Source organism: Peromyscus californicus, unplaced genomic scaffold (assembly GCF_007827085.1).
Source record: "Peromyscus californicus insignis strain IS unplaced genomic scaffold, ASM782708v3 Scaffold_6__1_contigs__length_162567912, whole genome shotgun sequence".
NCBI classification, from domain to species: domain Eukaryota; kingdom Metazoa; phylum Chordata; class Mammalia; order Rodentia; family Cricetidae; genus Peromyscus; species Peromyscus californicus.
Window position 1 is genome coordinate 5,225,257 of NW_026294584.1, and position 19,278 is coordinate 5,244,534.

Consider the following 19,278-nt stretch of genomic DNA (forward strand, 5'->3'; position numbering starts at 1 on the left):
CTTGCTTGACACACTTGAGCCGGAGGGGGTCCTTGCAGTGTTTGATCACGGCTAGAACGTCCCTGATGGTGAGCCCCGCCACGGGGGTCTCGTTCACCTCCAGCAGCAGCTCCTCGGATACCAACTTGCTGCCGCTTTCATAGGCCACCTTGCCCGGCTTCACCTCCCCCAGGTAGGGGAACTGTCCGTTTTCGGCGCCCCCCTTCAGTTCAAAGCCCAGCTGGCCCTCCGGGTTCCTGCCAATGACACTCTCGTGGACTTTGCTAGTCCAGTGGCTTTTCTTTTTCAAGCTTTTGGACATGGCAGTAGGGTGAGTCGCCTCAGTTCCTGAGGGTCCTTTGGAGAAGAGGGGTTGGGAGTCAAAATCGGGATGGAGGAGCCAGGGGGCCAAGGGACGAGGGTGGCAGACTTTGCCTGTCTCCCCTCTGCTCCGCGCTTTCCCTCTTCTTTGGATGGAGTGTGGCGGAGGAAGGGGGAGGATGCGAGGGACGGCTGGGCAGAGGTAGGAGAGCTTGGGTGAGGTTGTGCTGTCCCTTGAATGACACTCAAGGCTGTGGCCCCGCAGCGGAGGAAGCTGTGGTGGCGTTGGCGGCGTTAGTGGCGGTGGCGGAGGCTGAGCCAGCGCGAGCAGTGGCCGAGCTGGTGAGCGGGTGGCGTGGGGGTGGGGAGAGGGTAAGGATGCCGGGGGCCACTCCTGCGTGCTGCGAGTGGGAGCGCGCGCGCGCTCGCCGGCCTCTGTGTTGTTAGCCGATATCCATGGCAGCTGCAGTGGCGGCGGTGGGGAGCGCGTGTGTGTGCGCGTGTACTAGTTGTACTGTACTGGCAGGATGCGAGCGGGCGGGGAGGGGGATGCGAGCCCGGGGAGGAGGCGCGCGCACCGGGTGGAGCGCCAGGGAGGGCTTCGCCGCCGTCTCCCTCCCTCCGCGGCTTGACCCGGTAGTGAAGGCGGAGAGAGAGAGAGAGGCAGGCCCGGGCCGCCCCGCAGCCTGCGGGAGGAGGCGGGAGCCGGGAAGGAGGGGAGCCGAGGCCCGGCGTGGGGAGGCCGGCGAGAAGGGCCCGGAGCCCAGGCTGGACCTGCCTTCAGCTTCCCTGTGAGCCCGGCTGCTCGCCCTCAGGACACCTCGACTTGTTCACACTCCAGAAAGGATGAAGCAGAAATCCAGGGACCCGATGGCAAGCCCGGTGCCTGGTGGCCCATCTGCGGCGGCGCCTGCCTGCCGGGGCTCCATCCCGCCACCGGAAAGCTGGAGTTCCAGGTTCTAGCACGGGACTGCAGAGGGCCTGGCAGCCAGAGCTAGACTTCCCTGTTGTCTCGCTTCACTTTTACAGTCTTACATTCCTAGCAAAGTTCTCAGAAGTCCCCCTCCGAGGAGGGAAAGTTAGAGGAAGGAATCTGGTTGTCCTGGCAGCAGGAAGAAGGTGAAGCAGCAGCTGCAGACCAAGGCCACGAGTCCCCTGGGAAAGAAACTGAAGAGGGTGGAGTGGGGCAGGATAAACAGCAACTGCCCTAGTTGAAAAGTGGTGAGGGTCGATGAGGGGAGGAGTTGAAAAGATGATTGGAGTGAGAGCCGAGGTGTAGAAATGGAAGGTTTAACCTGGACAGGAGTCAAGCTTGTACCTGGGGACTAAGCCTTAATGTAATCATCGGACAAGCACCCCCCACTACAGAAAAGGCAAGAGAGCTCTTGGTGGGGCATGAACTCAGCTCACTGTACCCACCTATATCTCCTTTCCTTTCCTGTCTCCAAATTTACAGCCAGGAAGAAAGCTAAACAGGGCGCAGAGCACAAGAGCTGCTGACTTCCCCTGTGAAACCTTGAGTGATCTTCTCAAGTTCCTGTAGCTTAAATTCCATTTGCTTAACTTTGAAATAATATGTTTCAGACAAAGAAAAAAATACAGTCATTCACCCACTCATCTTTGTAAATCAGAGCATGGAAATCAGCAGCAGTTAAGATGTCTGGGATGGCGTGTGGGAGGAAAGCCGTACAGCTCAAAAGGCTTAGACGACCCAAACAGAAACTCGGGGGTTTGAATCCTGGCTCTGCTGCTTCTCAGGAGTGCAGTATTTAGCAAACTGTTCTACCTTTCTCGGTTTGCTTCTTTTTAAATATGATTAACAAAATCCTAATTAGGGCATGATGCAGTGAGGAGAAAATCAGGGAAAGCATGTGCAGTGCTTGCCTGGCCCAGCTTGCTGGGCTGTGAATAGCAGTTTCCTGCCTCTTTCCTTCACTCACTTTTTATTTTTATTTTTTCCTGGTGGAGAGGACAGCAGAGTGCATCAGAATTGAAGATCTTTAAAAAGGATAAATTTGATTAATGTAGTGTCTTTTTCCACTTGAGAAAATGGATCTCCAGTAAGTTGGCCGTGACTAGTGGGGCGATCCAGTCTTGGCCTTAGGAAGTGCTCAGGAGTCTCTGAGATTGCCAGCAAAAGCCTAGTCTCACCCAACTCGGCAGGGATTATAGAAAACACCATTCTGAGTGGAAACAGATAGTGAGCAGAATTTGCATTTGCCTAACACCAGTTACAAATTACCATCCTCATGTAGGCTAATATTTAATGTTCTAATTGTATATTACCTGTTCTTCTGTTATGTTTATATTATGTGCTTCTTTACAGGTGAGGAAAAGGAGGCACACAGAGATGGAGTTTACAAAGCTATGTTTAAATCGTTTACAAAGTGTTGCATCTAACCAATGTAACAATAATTCCATCCATTCCGAACCTCTGTCTTGTCTTCACACCTCCATCCAGTCACTGCATTGAACTCATCCCTCCCACTCACACAACTTGCCGTGTGTCATACCAGCACTCAGTAGAGTCTGACCATACATTTAGGTCTGCTCCTTTTGAGGGAGAAAAGAAAAACAATGGAGCAGCTGTTTTCATAAGAAACTCACTCACATCGTCCTTAAGCCAGAAGAGCCGTGGAGCTCAGTGATATCAGGGCTCTTCAGCTCCCCATCCACCCTGTTTTGCCTTGTACCCTGATTTTAGAATCAGAATCTTCAAGCAGTTCTCTCTTGTCTTCCCAGTTAGTTGTCAGTCAACTTGATGCAGGTCATATATTTCTGGGAAGAGGAACTGCAATTGAGAAAATTCCTCTCTCAGACTTCTTGTAGGCAAGTCTGTAGGACATTTTTTTGATTAATGATTGATGTGGAAGGGTGAGAGGGTCCAGCCCTCTGGGAAGAGTACCACCCTGGGTAGGTGGTTCTGGGTGGAATAAGAAGGCAGAGTGAGCCAGCCACAGATAATAAGCAGTGATCCTCTGTAGCCTACATTTTGGTTCCTGCCTCCAGGTTCCTGACTTGAGTTCCTGCCCTAACTTTCCTCAAGGGTGGAATATAAGATGAAATTAACTGCGTTCTCCCCAAGTTGCTTTTTGACAGAGTGCTCTATCACACAGTAGAAAGCTAGCTAAGACAGCTATTCACTGACACAGTGCTGGACTTTGTCACTGGAAGTTCTTACAGTGCTTCAGATGCTGTTGAGCTTGCTCTAGGATGTGCTCTGTGGTTGGATTTCTAGCCAGTGGTGTGAAGAATTCAGTAAGCTTTACCAAGTCTCCCTGGCCTTTCAGTGGCCTTTTCGTAAGTTTTTCCTGGAGTGCAACTGGTATGTTCCCACCAACTATGTGACATCTCAACAATTATCTTGACCATTATGTGAGCCATGGCCATATATCACTAATCAGATCTAACTATCTGACTTTATGCCTTGTCAGGGTGAGAAGTCAGTCTAAGTTATTCCCTCCTTGGATTTGAACGCCATCCTATAGCCTTGTAGGTAGTGGCTGCTTCCTATAGTGGTTATTTCTGTGTTCTTTAGAAGTCTCTTTGCTATTTTACCTTCATTTACTACACACACATACACACACACATGCACACACACACAGAATTATATATATGTTGTAATTTCATTGTAGTACTGATATATGTGTCATATATCAGTATATTTACATATATATGTATATGAATGCTGTTTCTAATTTAACACCTGGTACATGCTAAGTAAGTCCTGTACCACCAATCTTTATCCCTAACCCCCTCAATATTTCTTCCCCCATCAAACTGAATGTATTATATTTAAGAATATATTTGTATATTTATATACTTATATGCATGCAATAACAATTAGTGAAAAAAGAAGACATGGATTTGATGGAAAGCATGGGGTATGAGAGAGGGTTTAGAGGGAGAAAAGGAAAGAGAGAAATGTTGTAATCATAATCTCAAACATAACAGCAACAACAAACCCCATTTATACAATATGGAGGCTAAGATAGTTTTCTGAAGCAGTGTTTCATAGACTTCTCATAGCTAGGCTGCTAAATAAGTCGACCTGGTCTGGGTAGGCACATACCCTCTTTTAAGTACTGTGATTTATACAGAAAACTGGCAAAACGATTTTTTTATATTGCATATTTATAAGATGAGAGCATAAGAAAAGCTGTTTGTTAAAATTTGAATAATTATTTTCCCCCTACTTAACCAAGACTTTTGTTAAGAATAAGTTTAAGATTTTATCAAATGCTTTGTATCAAAATAAACATGTCATATTTCTTTGTTTCTGCAACAAATTTTACATCTTTTCAACTTGATTTTAGATGTATAGAACTCTTTAGTTATTTTTTTGTGGGAGCCCACAAAGATTCCAGCTTTGGTTTGACTCAAGGTCAGAGATTCAGAGTTTATGTTGCTCTCCAAGGCTGCATAATAGGATGCAAAGGCCTGGTTACGTAGTGTCTTATACTTCAAGGCCTAATCACATGATGCTTTGCTGTGGGCCGTGTTTACCAGGTGTTTTGAGGGGTCTACACTTGGTTGTACTTTGTGCTTTGATCTTGAAAGGGGGAGGTCTTTTGTCTCTCTTCTTGCTAGTGTATAAAAAGTCCATTAGAAATAAACTTGAAGCTGCTGGATATTGACCCAGAGCTCTCCAGAAGCTATCCTGTGTCTCTATCTTTTTTCTTCATCTACTTCTACATTTTCTATCTAGCATTTCTCAATTCCTTACTACCCCCTTCAAGGGACCCTTAAAGTTCAGGACTGGACTCCAACACTGGGCCCTGACAATTTTTATTAATTTCATTTATTAAATTACAAATTCCATTCATGTGTATAATGCATTCTTATTGCTCTCCTCTCATACCCAGACCTAAAAAGATAAATATGGCATGTATTCACTTACTTGTGGATATTAACCATTAAGTAAATGATAAGCTACAATCTGTAGACCCAGAAAGGTTATGTATAGAGGAAAGGAATAAGGAGGACATATGGATCTCCCTGGGAGGGGAAAATAGAATATAATATAGATTTTATGGATGGACTGTTCGTGGGGGGGTTACTGTGAGTGGGGAAATCAGATGGGGACAGGGACTTGATGGAGGAAATGTGGGAGAGACAGCTAGAACTGAGAGGCATTTGAACGGTGGTATGAAAACCTAGCGCAATGGAAACTTCTTAAAATATATGAAGGTGATCATAATGAAGTTTCCAAATAATGGAGGAGATGAAGTCACAACTAGCCTTCTCTTGTCACCAAACAAAATTTCCAGTACTGGGACTGGGTTACATGCAATTGAGTTGTTGTCCAAAGGAGTCCCATGGAAATATCCAAACAACCCAGGATATTCCTAAGACAATAGTTTGCTCTTTATAAACTGATAGCAAGAGCCAATTGTGGAAGACAACACCCATGCAACTCATTGAACATTGAAAGGTTGAGCTGGTGCCTACAGAGAACCTTCACCCACACATTCTAGGGTCTTTGGTACACTGTAAGGTGATCTGCAGGCTACCTAAAGAGGAACATAAATATCAACCTAGACACAAACTTTTTTGATCTACAATGCTTTCCAGCCTGCAAAATATGCTAGGGTAATAGTGGAACAAATTTTGTGGGAGTCACCAACCAATGTCTGATTTGACTTAAGGCCCACTCCATGCATTGGAACTCATCAACAGTTCTTTATTGAATTTTCTCTCTTCCAATCACAATATGCTTTCTGGTCTTCTGCTCAGACTTCAGCTCATACAGAATTAAAGTGAACTGTGTGGAGATCTCAATCTTGGTATTCAGAAATTGAAATATGCTTTTTTTCTGTACAACCTTCACTTAGTCACTTAGCCAATCAGAGCTTATTCTGTCACTTGTAAAAAGGTGGTGAAATATATATGACAAGGTTATTCTAAGCATCATATAAAATGTGAATATACTTTAAAACCTTTAAAGCACTGTGGGAAATGAAGGCGTGATCAAATATAGAGAATGAAGGTAGCAATGATAGTAATTCGATGCTTTTCTATAGGAAAGAATTACAGTTATTCTGGGGGTGCTTAGATTTGTTGCAGGGGAGAGAGAGAGATAATATTTTGCATCAGATTTATTATCATCAAGTAATATATTGTCTGTTGATTGGTTGACGTTAAGAAGACTAATTTTTTTTTAAAGATGAAAGCAAATTGTTGTCAGTCTCATTTGCTCTGTGAACAATACTACAGAAATCAACACCATTTTGTGATCTCAGAACTGTAAATTTTCCACCAATTTGATTACTTTCATTTCTGGAATACCTTCATATTTCCTTATTTATCCTTTGCTTTCTTTACTATTTTTGGATTTTATATATATTGTAAGATAGAATTTCATAATAGCATCATAGGTGCAGAGCATAACACTAGACATGATATAAAAACAAGATACTAGAGTTTGGAGAAAGAGTTCAGTTGGTAAAGTTCTTGCTGTACAAGCATGAACTCCTGATCCCCAGCACGTGTGTAAAAGGTGTGTGCTACATCCCTAGTGTTTGGGCCTCGGGGTATGGAGATAGGATGCCCCTGCCAGTTCAGTCTAACTCATGAGCTTCAAGTTCAGTGAGAAATCCTGTCTGAAAACAATAAGGTAGAGAACAGTTGAGGACAACACCCTAGGTTGACCTCTAACTTCCAGACTCACAGTAATACATGTGTGTGAATACACACACACACACACACACACACACACACACACACACACACACTCAGGTTTCTCTGAAATAGCCTCCATATGTCCCATTGATTGAACTGGAATATCTTTCCCCTATCTTTTGCTTCATGTATCATGTCTCTTTTTGAAAGAATGCATAAAAAACTGCTAGATGTTTTCTGCTTCAGACTTAGAAACCCATGAGGCACCACCTGTAAGTTAACTTCTCTCTCAGGATATATTTATCAAGTGTTACCCAAGAGAATGGGAGAGCCTGGTCTGCCTCCTCTAGTAGGAAGACAATCACAGACATAATATCCACCTGAAGCTCCCTTGCAAGATCTTACTGAAGCTAGGATTTGACCTGAAATCACATCTTTTCCTATCTTGCTTATTCTTTAGACTGATTCTCTCAATAATCTTTTACATACAATCCTCTTCTCAAGGTATGGTTCTATGGACCCTGGCTTAAGAGTTTTCTATTCATTTTTAATAGGTGAGGAAATAGAACTTCTTATATTTTAAATTACGTTATCTGTAAGGATAGGGTTGTGATTTGATTTATGTCTATGTCACTTTAAAGCTCTTAGCCTAGGTTACATTTAAAGACCTTATTAGTGAGTATATATTGTTTGTTTACCTTTGTAAATAGAAGCAGACAGAAAACTTGACATCTGATTGACCAATAAACATACAAATTCTACCTATATGTGAAGAAATCTATAACTTATCTAAAAATCCTTGTCAAATACATACAGACATGTTGAATACTTTAATAAGGAGTAATAACAGTTCAGCAGATATTCAGACAAGGGCTCTCTTGATATCTAGAGATATTATGTCAAGCATTTCCATTTTTCCTGTTGCTTCTGTAATAAAGTAACACAAGTATGGTTGTTTATAGCAGCACACTCATTTGTACAGTTTGGGGTGAGACTTCTAACACAAATCATCCTCAGTTGCAGTTCAAATGTTAGAGCATCTTTGCTCTTTCTGGAGGCTATGGAGGGACCTTCCTATACCTTTAATTTTATGGTCCTGGAGACTGTGTTCCCTGGTTTGAGCTCTCTTTGGTCCGTATCTGAAACATGATCCCTGGTAGAGTCTTTCATGCATCCCATCACACTGATTCAGTCTCTTCCACTTTCCAGGACTCCCATGATTATTCTAGGCCCTCCAGAAAATCCAAGTTCTTATTTTAGATTTAGCTGATTTAGCAATTTAAGTTCCATATTCAACTTCTCTTCACTTTGCTATATTACATCACTCACTCGAGTCTCTGGTGGTAGACACTGAACTCTTTCACAGGTGACACTGTGAAGGACCAACCCCCATCTTCACCTGGGTACTCTTGATGAGTGAGGGATCAGAGATTTAGAAATAATTGTAGAGAGAAGAGAGAAAGACAGAAACACAAGCTAACCTCAGGAGGTCCTGGATCCTTATCTACTGGCCCAGAACTTTATTCAAAAGGGATTTTTATAATAATACCAAGGGAAGGAGCAAAAGACCTCCCCTTTGCTAGATACAACCAAGTCTAGACCCTTCCAAACATTTGGTATTCAGGCCCATGGTCCAGTCATCCTTTATGCAGCCCTGCTGGTAAAGCAAGCTCAGATCTCACTAGAAAACCTTTGTTGGCTCCAACAGGTCCCCATTCTTAATATTTTAAAAAGATCTCCATTAAGAGGTTTCAAGTAGCTGCAACAACCACAGCAATCCCCATAGCTGTCATGCCTCACAGTGAAGGAGTAGAGGATGATAAAGATGGAATGTCCTTTTTGGAATGGGTGACTACAGCATACCAAGCCCTTTTTTTAAAATCAATAAACTCTTGATGCAATCACATCAAATAAATCAAACTCCGGATGTAACTGCATCAAACTTAAAGACTCCCTTAGCTTCACCAAACATTAACAGGTTAACATAATTCTAACATAAATATTACTATACATAATTACAGTTCTCTCAAACTTACATCCAAAAGCAAACTCTTGATAGAACTACTCTAAAAACTTTAGCAAAAATACACTTTAAAGCAATCTCTTAATTGCTCTTAAACCATTTGCATTTCTTGCTAACAAAACACAGAATAACCTTCTGATGCATCCACATCAAACTTAAATACTCCCTTAATTTTATCAAACCATGGTGCATCAGGATCAACAGGTTAACATAATAACTCTAGCATAAATATTACTATACACAATTACAAGTCCTACAAACCTACATTCAAAAGCAATATTCTCAATATAACCATTAACACTTTAAAAACTTTATCAAACATCCAAAAGCAATTTTTTTAATGGAACTATACAAAACATAGGGCACATTAACACAACTTAACATTAATCCACTCAAGTAACAAGAAAATTTTTTTTAATCTCAGTTAAATAGAATGAGGAATATTAAGTCCCACTTTATAATTTCTTAAGCTGCATCTTGAGCTTAGGTAGAAAAACCCCAAATTTCTCCATTAGAATAGTTCCATTTTAAACACAAAACAGTTCGTGAATCACCACAGTTAATAGAGTCTATATGTGCAGGTAAAGTAAAAATTGTCCCATTGCAATGGAATCACTCCTCTCTGTCTCATTTCTTAAGTTTGAAAAGTTCAAAAAGAATTCTGAACCAAAAAAAAAAAAAAAAAAAAATTCTGGTACCACTCCTAAATTTCTAGAAAGCTTTCTGATATCAATCTTAAAGTTCTAAATATGAAGAAATTCACAACCAAAACCATTTTGTAGTTAACTATTCTAGTAACAATTCTAGTTCAGACAAGTATTGCTGAAACTTCACTCTCAGCAGCATTTTACGACAGTCTTTCCCTGGGAACCTTCCCTTGGAAGAAGTAACTGCCATAGTAACTGAGACGCTATGAGGTCTTTGGAAAAGCTCTCTGCAAAGCCAGCAAACAGAAACTGCAAAGCTTTTGGCTCCTGGCTTTCATAGTTTCAGTCTGTCTGTGCCTCCCATAACTGGCCATTCCCAGGATCCCTGTGTTCTGAGGCCTTGAGGACTTCCAATAGCCTCATACCACATGAGTTCAAGAGGCTGCCCCTGCTACAATGAGCCACTGCTCTCAGCACCCTGGGTCTGGGAGCAAACCCAGCAGTCACAGCCACTGCACCACAGCTGCTTTACCTGCTATGCTGGTGGTCCTCAAATCCCATGCTCTGCCAAATGCAGCCTCAGACTCCCTGGTGCTCCTGAAATGCACTCAGTGTCAGAGAACCTGTTCCCTGGCCCTCCTGGTGTGCACTCTGAGGGAATCTTTCTATGGAGGCTGTGTCTTACATAGCTGCCATGGCACCCTGCACTCTCACTGTCCAGCTGCCCTCTCGGCTTTCCACCTCTTCCATGGCATCTCTGCTGGGCTCTTGCTGCCAGGGACTGTGGCTCCAGGAGACAGTCCTGCTCTGGCATCTAGGGTCCAAAGTCTTTGCTGCACTCCAAGTCTCTTCCTGCCATTTGCCTCTCTCATGGCATGGCATTTCTGCTCCTCATGGCTTTTTCATGGCAGAAAGCTTGCAGACCTTCCATGCTCACCCTGTCTCAGGCATCTGCCACCTGTGCTGCACTGATGTCCCGTGAGTCTCAGCTGCCTGGCTGCTGTAGCTTGCACTGGCTCTGGCACCCGCCATTGTTGGCAGCTTCTGGAGCTTCTGAAGCTGCTCAGACTGCCAAGCTCACAGTGTACCATGGATGCTGCTTTCTGTGTCCCAGGTTCCACTTGTATTTGGAAGAAAAAAAAACTACTCTAAGTTAAACCCTCTATTATACCTTCACTGTGTTGCTAGACCTAAAGCCTATAGTCTACTCTAATATACTTAAGCCTACATTTCTATGACTTACTTATACTAACATTTTAAAACCTAATTGTAGTAGATAGAGATTAAGAGAGAAAGAAAGAGAGAAACTAGATAGAAAGAGATATATGCTGCAGCCTCACTTGGGCATCTTTCAGTCACTTGACTTTCATTCCCAAGAATAAAATACCTTCACTTTTATTTTTCAAGTCCTTATCAGCAGCCTCCTTATACCCATGATACCCCTATCACTCCTTTTGCCAAGTTCCAAGTACCTGTTCATGGTGCCATTTGTGGGGGACCAGCCCCCACCTTTTGTCCCCAGGGTACTCTTGAGGAGGGAGAAGTGAGAAATATTTAGATAGATGAAAAGAGAGACAGAAGCACAGGATAGCCTCGAGAGGGCCTGGATTCTTATCCACCAGCCCAGAACTTTATTCAAAAGGGCTTTTTATGACTATGCCAAGGGGAGGATCAAAAGACAAAATGTAGACAAGATACAGCCAAATGTAGACCCTTCCAAACACCTGATATTCAGGCCCGTGGTCCAGCCATCCTCCTACGCATCTCTGCTGGTAAAGCAAGCTCAGATCTCACTAGGAAACCTCTGTGGGCGCCAACAGGACACTCCTCTGCCTACTACAGTTTCATAGAGCATACTATCTCTATTCCTCATCTTTTCATAGTTCAAGGTGACAACATGCCTGCAATAGCCGTCTTCCTTTGTATCCCAGGTAAGATAAGATACTATGGATTCTTTAAGATAATCAAAAATTAAAATAAGACCCTTGGGATATAAGGAAAGTCAAAAATTTCAAAGCTGAAATTTAGTAATGTTTAATATTGGAGCAAGGAGAGGCAATGCCTACAGTCTACCACCACATTTTAGGTCTAGTCCATTTCAAGATTCTGTGTCTGTCTGAAATACAGCCCTTTATCCATCTGGTTTATACTCATTCACCTGCAAAGGAAGACTTCTGGAACCACATTTGTTTTAAAAATAATTTCTGCTGCTTTTTGCTATTCCAAAGACCACTCTTGTAATGTCTCCATATATCTTTTGTAGCACTGTGACTTCTGAGACCCTTCTTTTTTACAAATCTGTCTTCTACAGCAAGAATGGATGACACTATGTAGTACAATATCCTTGCCATGTTATCTTTGCATTCTTAGGACCTGCCACATTGTCTGGCACAATGTCAAAGCTCACCAATTTTTCATAAGGCTAAAGTGATACTTTCAGAAGTTCTAGGATATGGATACTTTCTTCATATAGATTTTTATCTCTTATATGGGAAGATTATCCCTTTATATCCTTAGTAAGAACTTAGCATGGTAGAACACAGATAGGCAATGTTAATAAATATTGAGATATTTATAAATTAGCATGAATTTAAGAAAAAAATCAGATTCTATAGAATTTAAGGCAATCCTGGATCAGGGAAGGGTATGAGAGATTCTGGTTAAATTATTGGTGAGGACAGATAATGCCCTACAGAGGGTTCATAGTCATTTTTGTCACATGCTTATACCCTCTACCTAGAAATAACAATCTTGCTACATCCATTTGTTTCGCATATTGCAAATCCTTAGACTTTTAATCAAAATATGTCTAACAGTAAGTCCTTACCTATTACTGACCTCAGCAATTTTATTTTATCTTGTTTTCACCTAAAAGTTCATATAGATTTCGAGTTTCACTCTACAGTTGGGTCACATTTGTGTTCCTATAGACTAGAACTTTTTCCTCCTAGCTTTGCCTAAATTGTATTAAAAGAGGAACAGTCATGAATACTGTGTATATATATATATATATATATACATATATATACATATATATATATACATAAAATTTGTTCTTTGAATTTTTTATATTGTCCTATGTATTTTGGTTATATCCATCAATACCTCCCTTCAACTTCCCTAGTGCCCCCCCACTGTTACTCCTTCTCAACTTCATGTCCTTGTTTTATTTTAATTAATAATCTTCAAGTCTAGTTAGTTTTACCCATATGCTCATGAGTATGGAGACATCAGCTGTGGCATGGATAACCTGATAGCAGCCATGCCTCTAAAGGGAGTAACATCCCTCAGAAATCATCATTGTTAATAAGCTCCCACCAAAGGCTAGGCCTGGGGGCCACTCTCCCATTCATGTGGAAACTCTGACTGACTTGATATTATGCAACACTTCTGAAAGTAACTAAAGGTGCTGTGAGTTGATGTGTACATTAGCCATGCCATTCTTGGCCCAGTCCAATAATTCCCTGGCTGTGCCATGTCTAAGTCCAGTATCTAGGAATGAAAGCCAATGTTTGGAGAGTCTGGACTGACAGAATATGTGTGAAAATGCTTCTATGTTATGGCTTTATCCAACAGAGTAGAAAACAGAAAAAGCAAACTCTGACTAAAAGCAAATCTTGGTTAAATTGGCAAGAGTCTTGGGGTTATTTTGGTTGCTAGAAATTTCTAAAAGAACTTAGTTCTTAAAAAGAGCTTCTGCATGAAATTCATGACCATGAAAATACACAGAGTAGAGAAGAAAGCTGATGGAGAACTTTTCTGAAATCATTGTTCTATCTTAACTATCATAAATTGTAGAGAAGTTTGACTGGCTCAAAAGAAGAGAACATATAAAATGTATATATTTTTGTTCTATGACTTACTCTTTTCCCTATGTTTTATAAATCTTAATAGGTTCACCAGTGAGAACTCCCAATGCTTTTATTATCATATTCAACCTATATATAAAACAAGAAAGGATGCTTTCTGGACACTGATACAAAAAATTCTTTTTACTTAATCTACAGTCTTGCTGCTTCTATATCAATATCAGACTTTGCATTTTTTATTTGTTTTTCTCTCTGTTTGTTTGGAGCTTGCCAGTTTTCCTTAATAAATTCATAGTCTGTTAAACTCAAAAAATCATTTTTAACAATTTCTATGCATTTCTTAGTAGGAATTTTTAGATACTGTAAAAATTTTAGATACTTTGATTTTGTGACATCAAATAGCTTTGTCTGTTCTCATTTCACCCTTCCACTCTTTAAATTTTAAATAAATAATCCACTTTCCACTTTTTACTCTGTGAATTCTAAATCTTTTAAAATCACCTTATAATTTTTAATATACCCATATATACAGAAAACTAACAAGTACAATTTGCTTGTGTTTTACTTTTCTGGTCATAACAGCAGATGTTTGTTTAATATTATTTTTTCCTTGGCTCTCCAAATGTACAGCTTAATTTCTTTAATTTCTTCTCCATAGGTCTTCTCACTATCTGCCTTCAGTTACCTTTTTAAGCTTAAAAAGTGTCTTTTTCATTGATATATTGATAAACATCATTTTCATTCAGCTTAATTTTTAAGAATTTATCATCTTTATGCATGTAATGTATGTGCATGTGTTTGTATGCATGTCACATGTGTGTGTACATCTATCTGTACATGCATGTGTGTGCATGTATGTGTGGAGGCCAGAAGTTGATGTTAGATCCCTGATTGCTTTCTGTCTTGTGAACTGGCATGGTCTATCAACAACACTTAGAACACACTGGTCTTGCTAGCCAGCTTGTTACAGAGATCTCCTATCTCTACTCCCCAAGTGCTTGGAGTATAGCCAATACCCACCCATCATTTCCTGGGGTGCTAGGGATTCTACATTCCTCAGTAGTGAACAACCACGTAGGCTCAAGTAAGCTGTGTGAAGAAAATGAACATATCAGATTTTGAAATAGGTACAGTTAAGTACATTTTTCTCATCTTTGAAAAAATATATTATGAGAAATTTTAAAAAATTTGTTTCCATTGTCAAGTAATTGCAAATATGAATGCTGGTGAACATTTAGAAACAATGGGAATGTATTTCTTTCCATAATAATTTTAACATTGTTGCAAACTGTCTAGGCATTCTTTCATATTTCATTATAAACTATGCATATTTTATAATATTCCTACAAATATATTATGTTAAACTTGTGCATATAGGTGTTAGATAGCACATAGATATATATCTTCCAAGTACAACATGTAATTTCATGTAATTTATACATTCATTGAGACCCAACCATTTGCTTAGATGTGAGACTCTTTGAAATTCAAGATTAAATAAAGATCATTTAAAAAGTGTTTTTAATTCATATGTAATCAGCTAAGAGTGCTTTAATCTACTGAACTCATAACATGCAACATGGATCTTTTCATCACCTTTCTTCCAAACTCACAGTTTAACATCCAAAGCATCCCAGCTTGACTTCTAAACTATAGTTTCTTTGAGATTGTAACTTTTCTTTGCATTCTACATAAAAGCTGAGAGAATGAAGGAGATTATGTGGGCAGGAAGAAAATGAACACATAGCTATCAGTGAACATGAAGACAATATTACTCGTTATATTAAGCACAAAATGAGCTGACAACAATACTAAACACTTATAATAAAAATTTTTAAAGGATTTAAAAGAATAAGATGACTGAAATCTGGGAAAATGGTGAGGATTTGTCACAATTATCTCTTCTATCATCTATCAGAGAGAGAGTGATTCTTAAACTTGTAAAAGGGGGTAAATTTCTTCAAGAGAAATTATAGCATAAAATAGGCTTTGATATAACTGGGAATAATTTCATTGCTTTATAGAATTTTAATCTTCAAATTTCCTTTGCTAGATCATAGGACAAGAAAATTATCAGGAAATTTGTAAGACAATTGAATGTCTGTATAATGGGTTTTAGAGGAGTCAGTCCAATTTGGGTAAAAATTTAGGAGAAAATCAAAGGTATTACAAATTTCTGAAGAAGAGAAAGATGAATTTCATAAAGTCTAGTATAAAGTTGAGAGAAGAAAAGATAATATAAATCTAGCATAGAGTAGAGAACAAATCATAATCTTTGTCAGTTTAACTACTAGGCATGAATGCTAACATTGCTTTGTTTATGTCAGCACAATGTTCTCAAACACATGGCCCCCACTGTGCTGCTTAACACCAACAATGTTTCATTTTGAACATGCTCTAGTGTTCCCCACATGTAATTGTCCAGGATTGCACAAATTAGGTCTGTTGCTTTCCTCTCATCATCTCTGAAAGAATTCCCTGCCCTTATCTTCAGTTTCTCTCACTGCTTCATGTTCAACTTGAAAATCACTCCAACTAAAAATCCACAATTAAAATAAATTTTAAGGATGCATTTTAAAATCACTGCAATTGAGATTCTTACATAAGGCTATGTTTAAAATGTTATTTCTCTTGTCAACAGTACAGTTGGGAAGAGAAGTAGAAATAAAAATATATCACCTTCATTTGATATAATTAGATGTTTGGGGATTTTTTAATCAAAATTGAAGACACAAGGGCCATAGAGAGTTTGTGTGAGTGTGTGACTGCAGAGTTCAAGAATTCACTGAAATATGTTATGCATTACAAAATAATAAACATATTACATTTTCACTTCAAGACTCCCAAGTTTCCTAGCAAATACTAATTTATAAATAAATGTTCCTCTAAGTTCTCACATTTACAGGAAATGGTAAATAAAAATGTAGTTTTTCATAGAACCAATGGAAATTTATTTCCTTGTTTGTTTCTCTGGTGACCACTGTAGGTCTCTCTATAAGTATGGAAAGCTTTACATACTAAATAAGCTCTAAACAGTTAGAAACATCTTTTATATTCCATCCAAAATCTTTGATTATTTTGTCAAGTTACCTGTTAATTTTGTACTAAATTTATCCCTTTGAGATAACGATATGGAAACATCTCCAAAAATGTCTCTTCTGATCTATTCATACACATTGGATATTAGTTAAAATATATGTTTATTAGAGAATAAGGTGTATGTTGCAAGCTAACTATTCCCTGGAGTCTTCACTACACCAAATGTTGCTTGGCAATTTCTATGATTTTCTTAGCCTGATTTGCAAAAATGAAGAGACAAGAAATCCAGGGGATGTATGTTATATAAAGTTGTAAATATGGTATTTGTCCTACATTAGCATTTTTCCTATGTGTAAGCTTTTCATAAGGAAAATGAGAATTTTACAAAGGACTGGAGAGCAGCACCACTTTAGTGTAAACAAAGGCAAGAAAGACTCTTCTAAGGAGAGAGTTCTAGAGCAGCTTGAGTGACAGTTTCAGTTTGGGAACCATCTGGAGGAGAGACTCTTCAACTGAGGGAAAATGCATTTGTATCCTAAGGTAGGAGCATAGACTGTCAGAAGGTAGATCATTTGTATCTTTCATTTATTTACTCACTTGATTGTGGTACAACATAAGTTAGCTTGTAAGGCCTTCTATATTTGGGGCTTGATTCAGTTAATTCTCCATGACCCCTTATGATGTACTATGCACTTTATTTCATGCTTTGGGACTTTTTCTATGTTCCTTTTTAGGACTCTCATTTCTTCATTCTTGCCTGATGAGTTGTGTGTGGCTAACTTCTCCACTTCAAGCACTGGTTCTTTTAGGATGCCACCTCTGCAGTGTTTTCTTCCCACCATTCACAGAACTCCTTTATCATCATGTCATCATTGCCCCGACATTTCATAGATCGCTTCAAAATTGCTAACTTGCATGTCCCCTTTCATCAGTAGTGAGTTTCATTTGAATATAAGTGGTATTAATTCATCAGGGTACATATGGTTAACCATAGTACATATGTAATGTATAGCACTGACAACAGTATTTAATCAATAAATCATTAAATGCATTAGATAGTTTTATAGTAATTTAATTAATATGTCATTTATCTTCAAAATATTTTCTATGATACATCTATTCTGGTTAGTTGCCAATACTCACTAGAATATTTATCATCATTTTATTCAAAATAATGAAACATTATATGTGATTGCTCACATTAGATGGAAATTATATTCATGAAAATAAGTAAAAATAGTAATTTTTGTAACAATTCTTAATTCAACATTTCTGTTTACTAAAGGATAGATTTTTTGTGCACATTTCAGTGCATCAGCATAGAGAGAGCTATTCATCAAAGTTACATTTTAATCTTTTTTTATGGTTTGTTTCTTTCATTTTAGGTTATAGAATTGAGTTAACATTTGAGGCATTCATTCATTACATGTTCCAGGACATGGTTCTTAACTTGGAATCTGGGGTCTTTCCAACTATGTATGCCAGAAACAGAGTCCTGGATGGGAAGGTGGAAGAAGAAAGATTGGAGGTGTGCCAAGGGAGTTGTGAAAAGCAGCAGTGATTCAATATTTTAACTACTTCTTTTATATTTTGAGATCATAATATAATTACATCACGTCCCCCTCATTTCTCCCTCTGAATCCTTTCATATATCCCTTCTTGCTCTCTTTCAAATTCATGGAATTTTTTCATTAATTGTTTTTACATGCATACATACATTCCTAAATACAACCTGCTCAGTCTCTATAATATTACTTATATGTATGTATTCAATCACCCCTTGTCAGTGATTCAGTTTTAAGGAGCTTTCGCTTTAGTCTGTTTTCAATGTCTAGCCCAAGCAAATCATACATGTAAAGTGAGGACAACAGGTGGATCATTTTTTAAAATACTGTTATGTTTATCATGCTGTAATTTGTACAGGCAAAATATCTTAGTTACTATCATAGTAAATGGAGCCCAGACCAAGGGAGGGAGAGAAATGGATAAAGCCAATGTCTGTTTTGGCCTAGTCACCATGGCTTTTTTCTCTTAGAGTCACTCAAGATTGCACAATACCTTTAGCTTTTCATTCTTGTTAGTGGTTCTCAATCTGTAGGCCAGGACCCCTTGGGGAATCAAATGATTCTGTCACAGGGGTCACCTAGGACCATCAGAAAACACAGATATTTATATTATAATTAATAATAGTAGCAACATTACAGTTATGGAGTAGCATCAAAAATAATTTTATGGTGGGGGTCACCACAATTTGAGGAACTGTATTAAAGGGCTACAGCTGTAGGAAATGCTGAGTACCATTCATTCATTCCCACCTATGTGCACATGAGTAATAGATATTTCGGAAAGACACCATTGGAAGTCTTCAGTAGAAAACTGAATTTCAAGAACTTGAGTACTGAACAGGCTTGGATTGCCTTACTCACTATATTCCTGTTATCTACCTGTTTGCCACCATGAACTACCTTGGCCATTATTTTCTTCATTTGTCATTTTCCTGGCTAGAATATTCTTTCCTTACATCATGATACCTCGAGTTCTGCCTCCAAGGCCTCAGGAGAGTTCACAGAGACTTCTGTACCCACTTCATCTAGTGTAGTCCCTTCCTTTTCCCTCTTCTCCTCAGTCAGCAGCAGCACTGTCCCTTCTGGGAGGCAGGGAGATCCTGGTGTGACTTTTGGTTTCTGGTGCTTCCTGGTATTCCTTCTGAAGCACTGGCTTCCCAGTCTCTGTTTGGCCTTTTCCCCTTGTCTCTATGTCCTCTTCTTACAAACACCCTCAGTCCTAAGTTTAGAATGGCTTTTGTCTCAAGATCCTGAGCTGGCACATCTGTAACCTC

The 19,278-nt window shown here is 39.4% G+C and overlaps 1 protein-coding gene and 2 long non-coding RNA genes across 12 annotated transcripts in view; 2 read left to right on the top strand and 1 right to left on the bottom strand.

The window, feature by feature from the left end:
• The window catches only part of Magi2 (membrane associated guanylate kinase, WW and PDZ domain containing 2), a 1,438,220-nt gene extending 1,437,674 nt beyond the window's left edge, over positions 1-546 (bottom strand). For 2 of the 10 annotated variants that reach the window (XM_052720125.1, XM_052720126.1), the window contains exon 1: positions 1-540. In XM_052720125.1, coding sequence (XP_052576085.1) covers positions 1-301 — 301 coding nt within the window. In that variant the 5' untranslated portion in view covers positions 302-540. The other 8 variants (XM_052720128.1, XM_052720131.1, XM_052720134.1 and 5 more) reach the window with 7 other exon arrangements.
• Positions 82-19,278, top strand: part of LOC128098740 (uncharacterized) — a 181,127-nt gene continuing 161,930 nt past the window's right edge. The window contains exon 1 of the long non-coding RNA XR_008214316.1: positions 82-172. This is a non-coding gene — a long non-coding RNA (uncharacterized LOC128098740). The remainder of the gene's footprint in view (positions 173-19,278) is intronic.
• Positions 540-19,278, top strand: part of LOC128098739 (uncharacterized) — a 27,913-nt gene continuing 9,174 nt past the window's right edge. The window contains exon 1 of the long non-coding RNA XR_008214315.1: positions 540-642. This is a non-coding gene — a long non-coding RNA (uncharacterized LOC128098739). The remainder of the gene's footprint in view (positions 643-19,278) is intronic.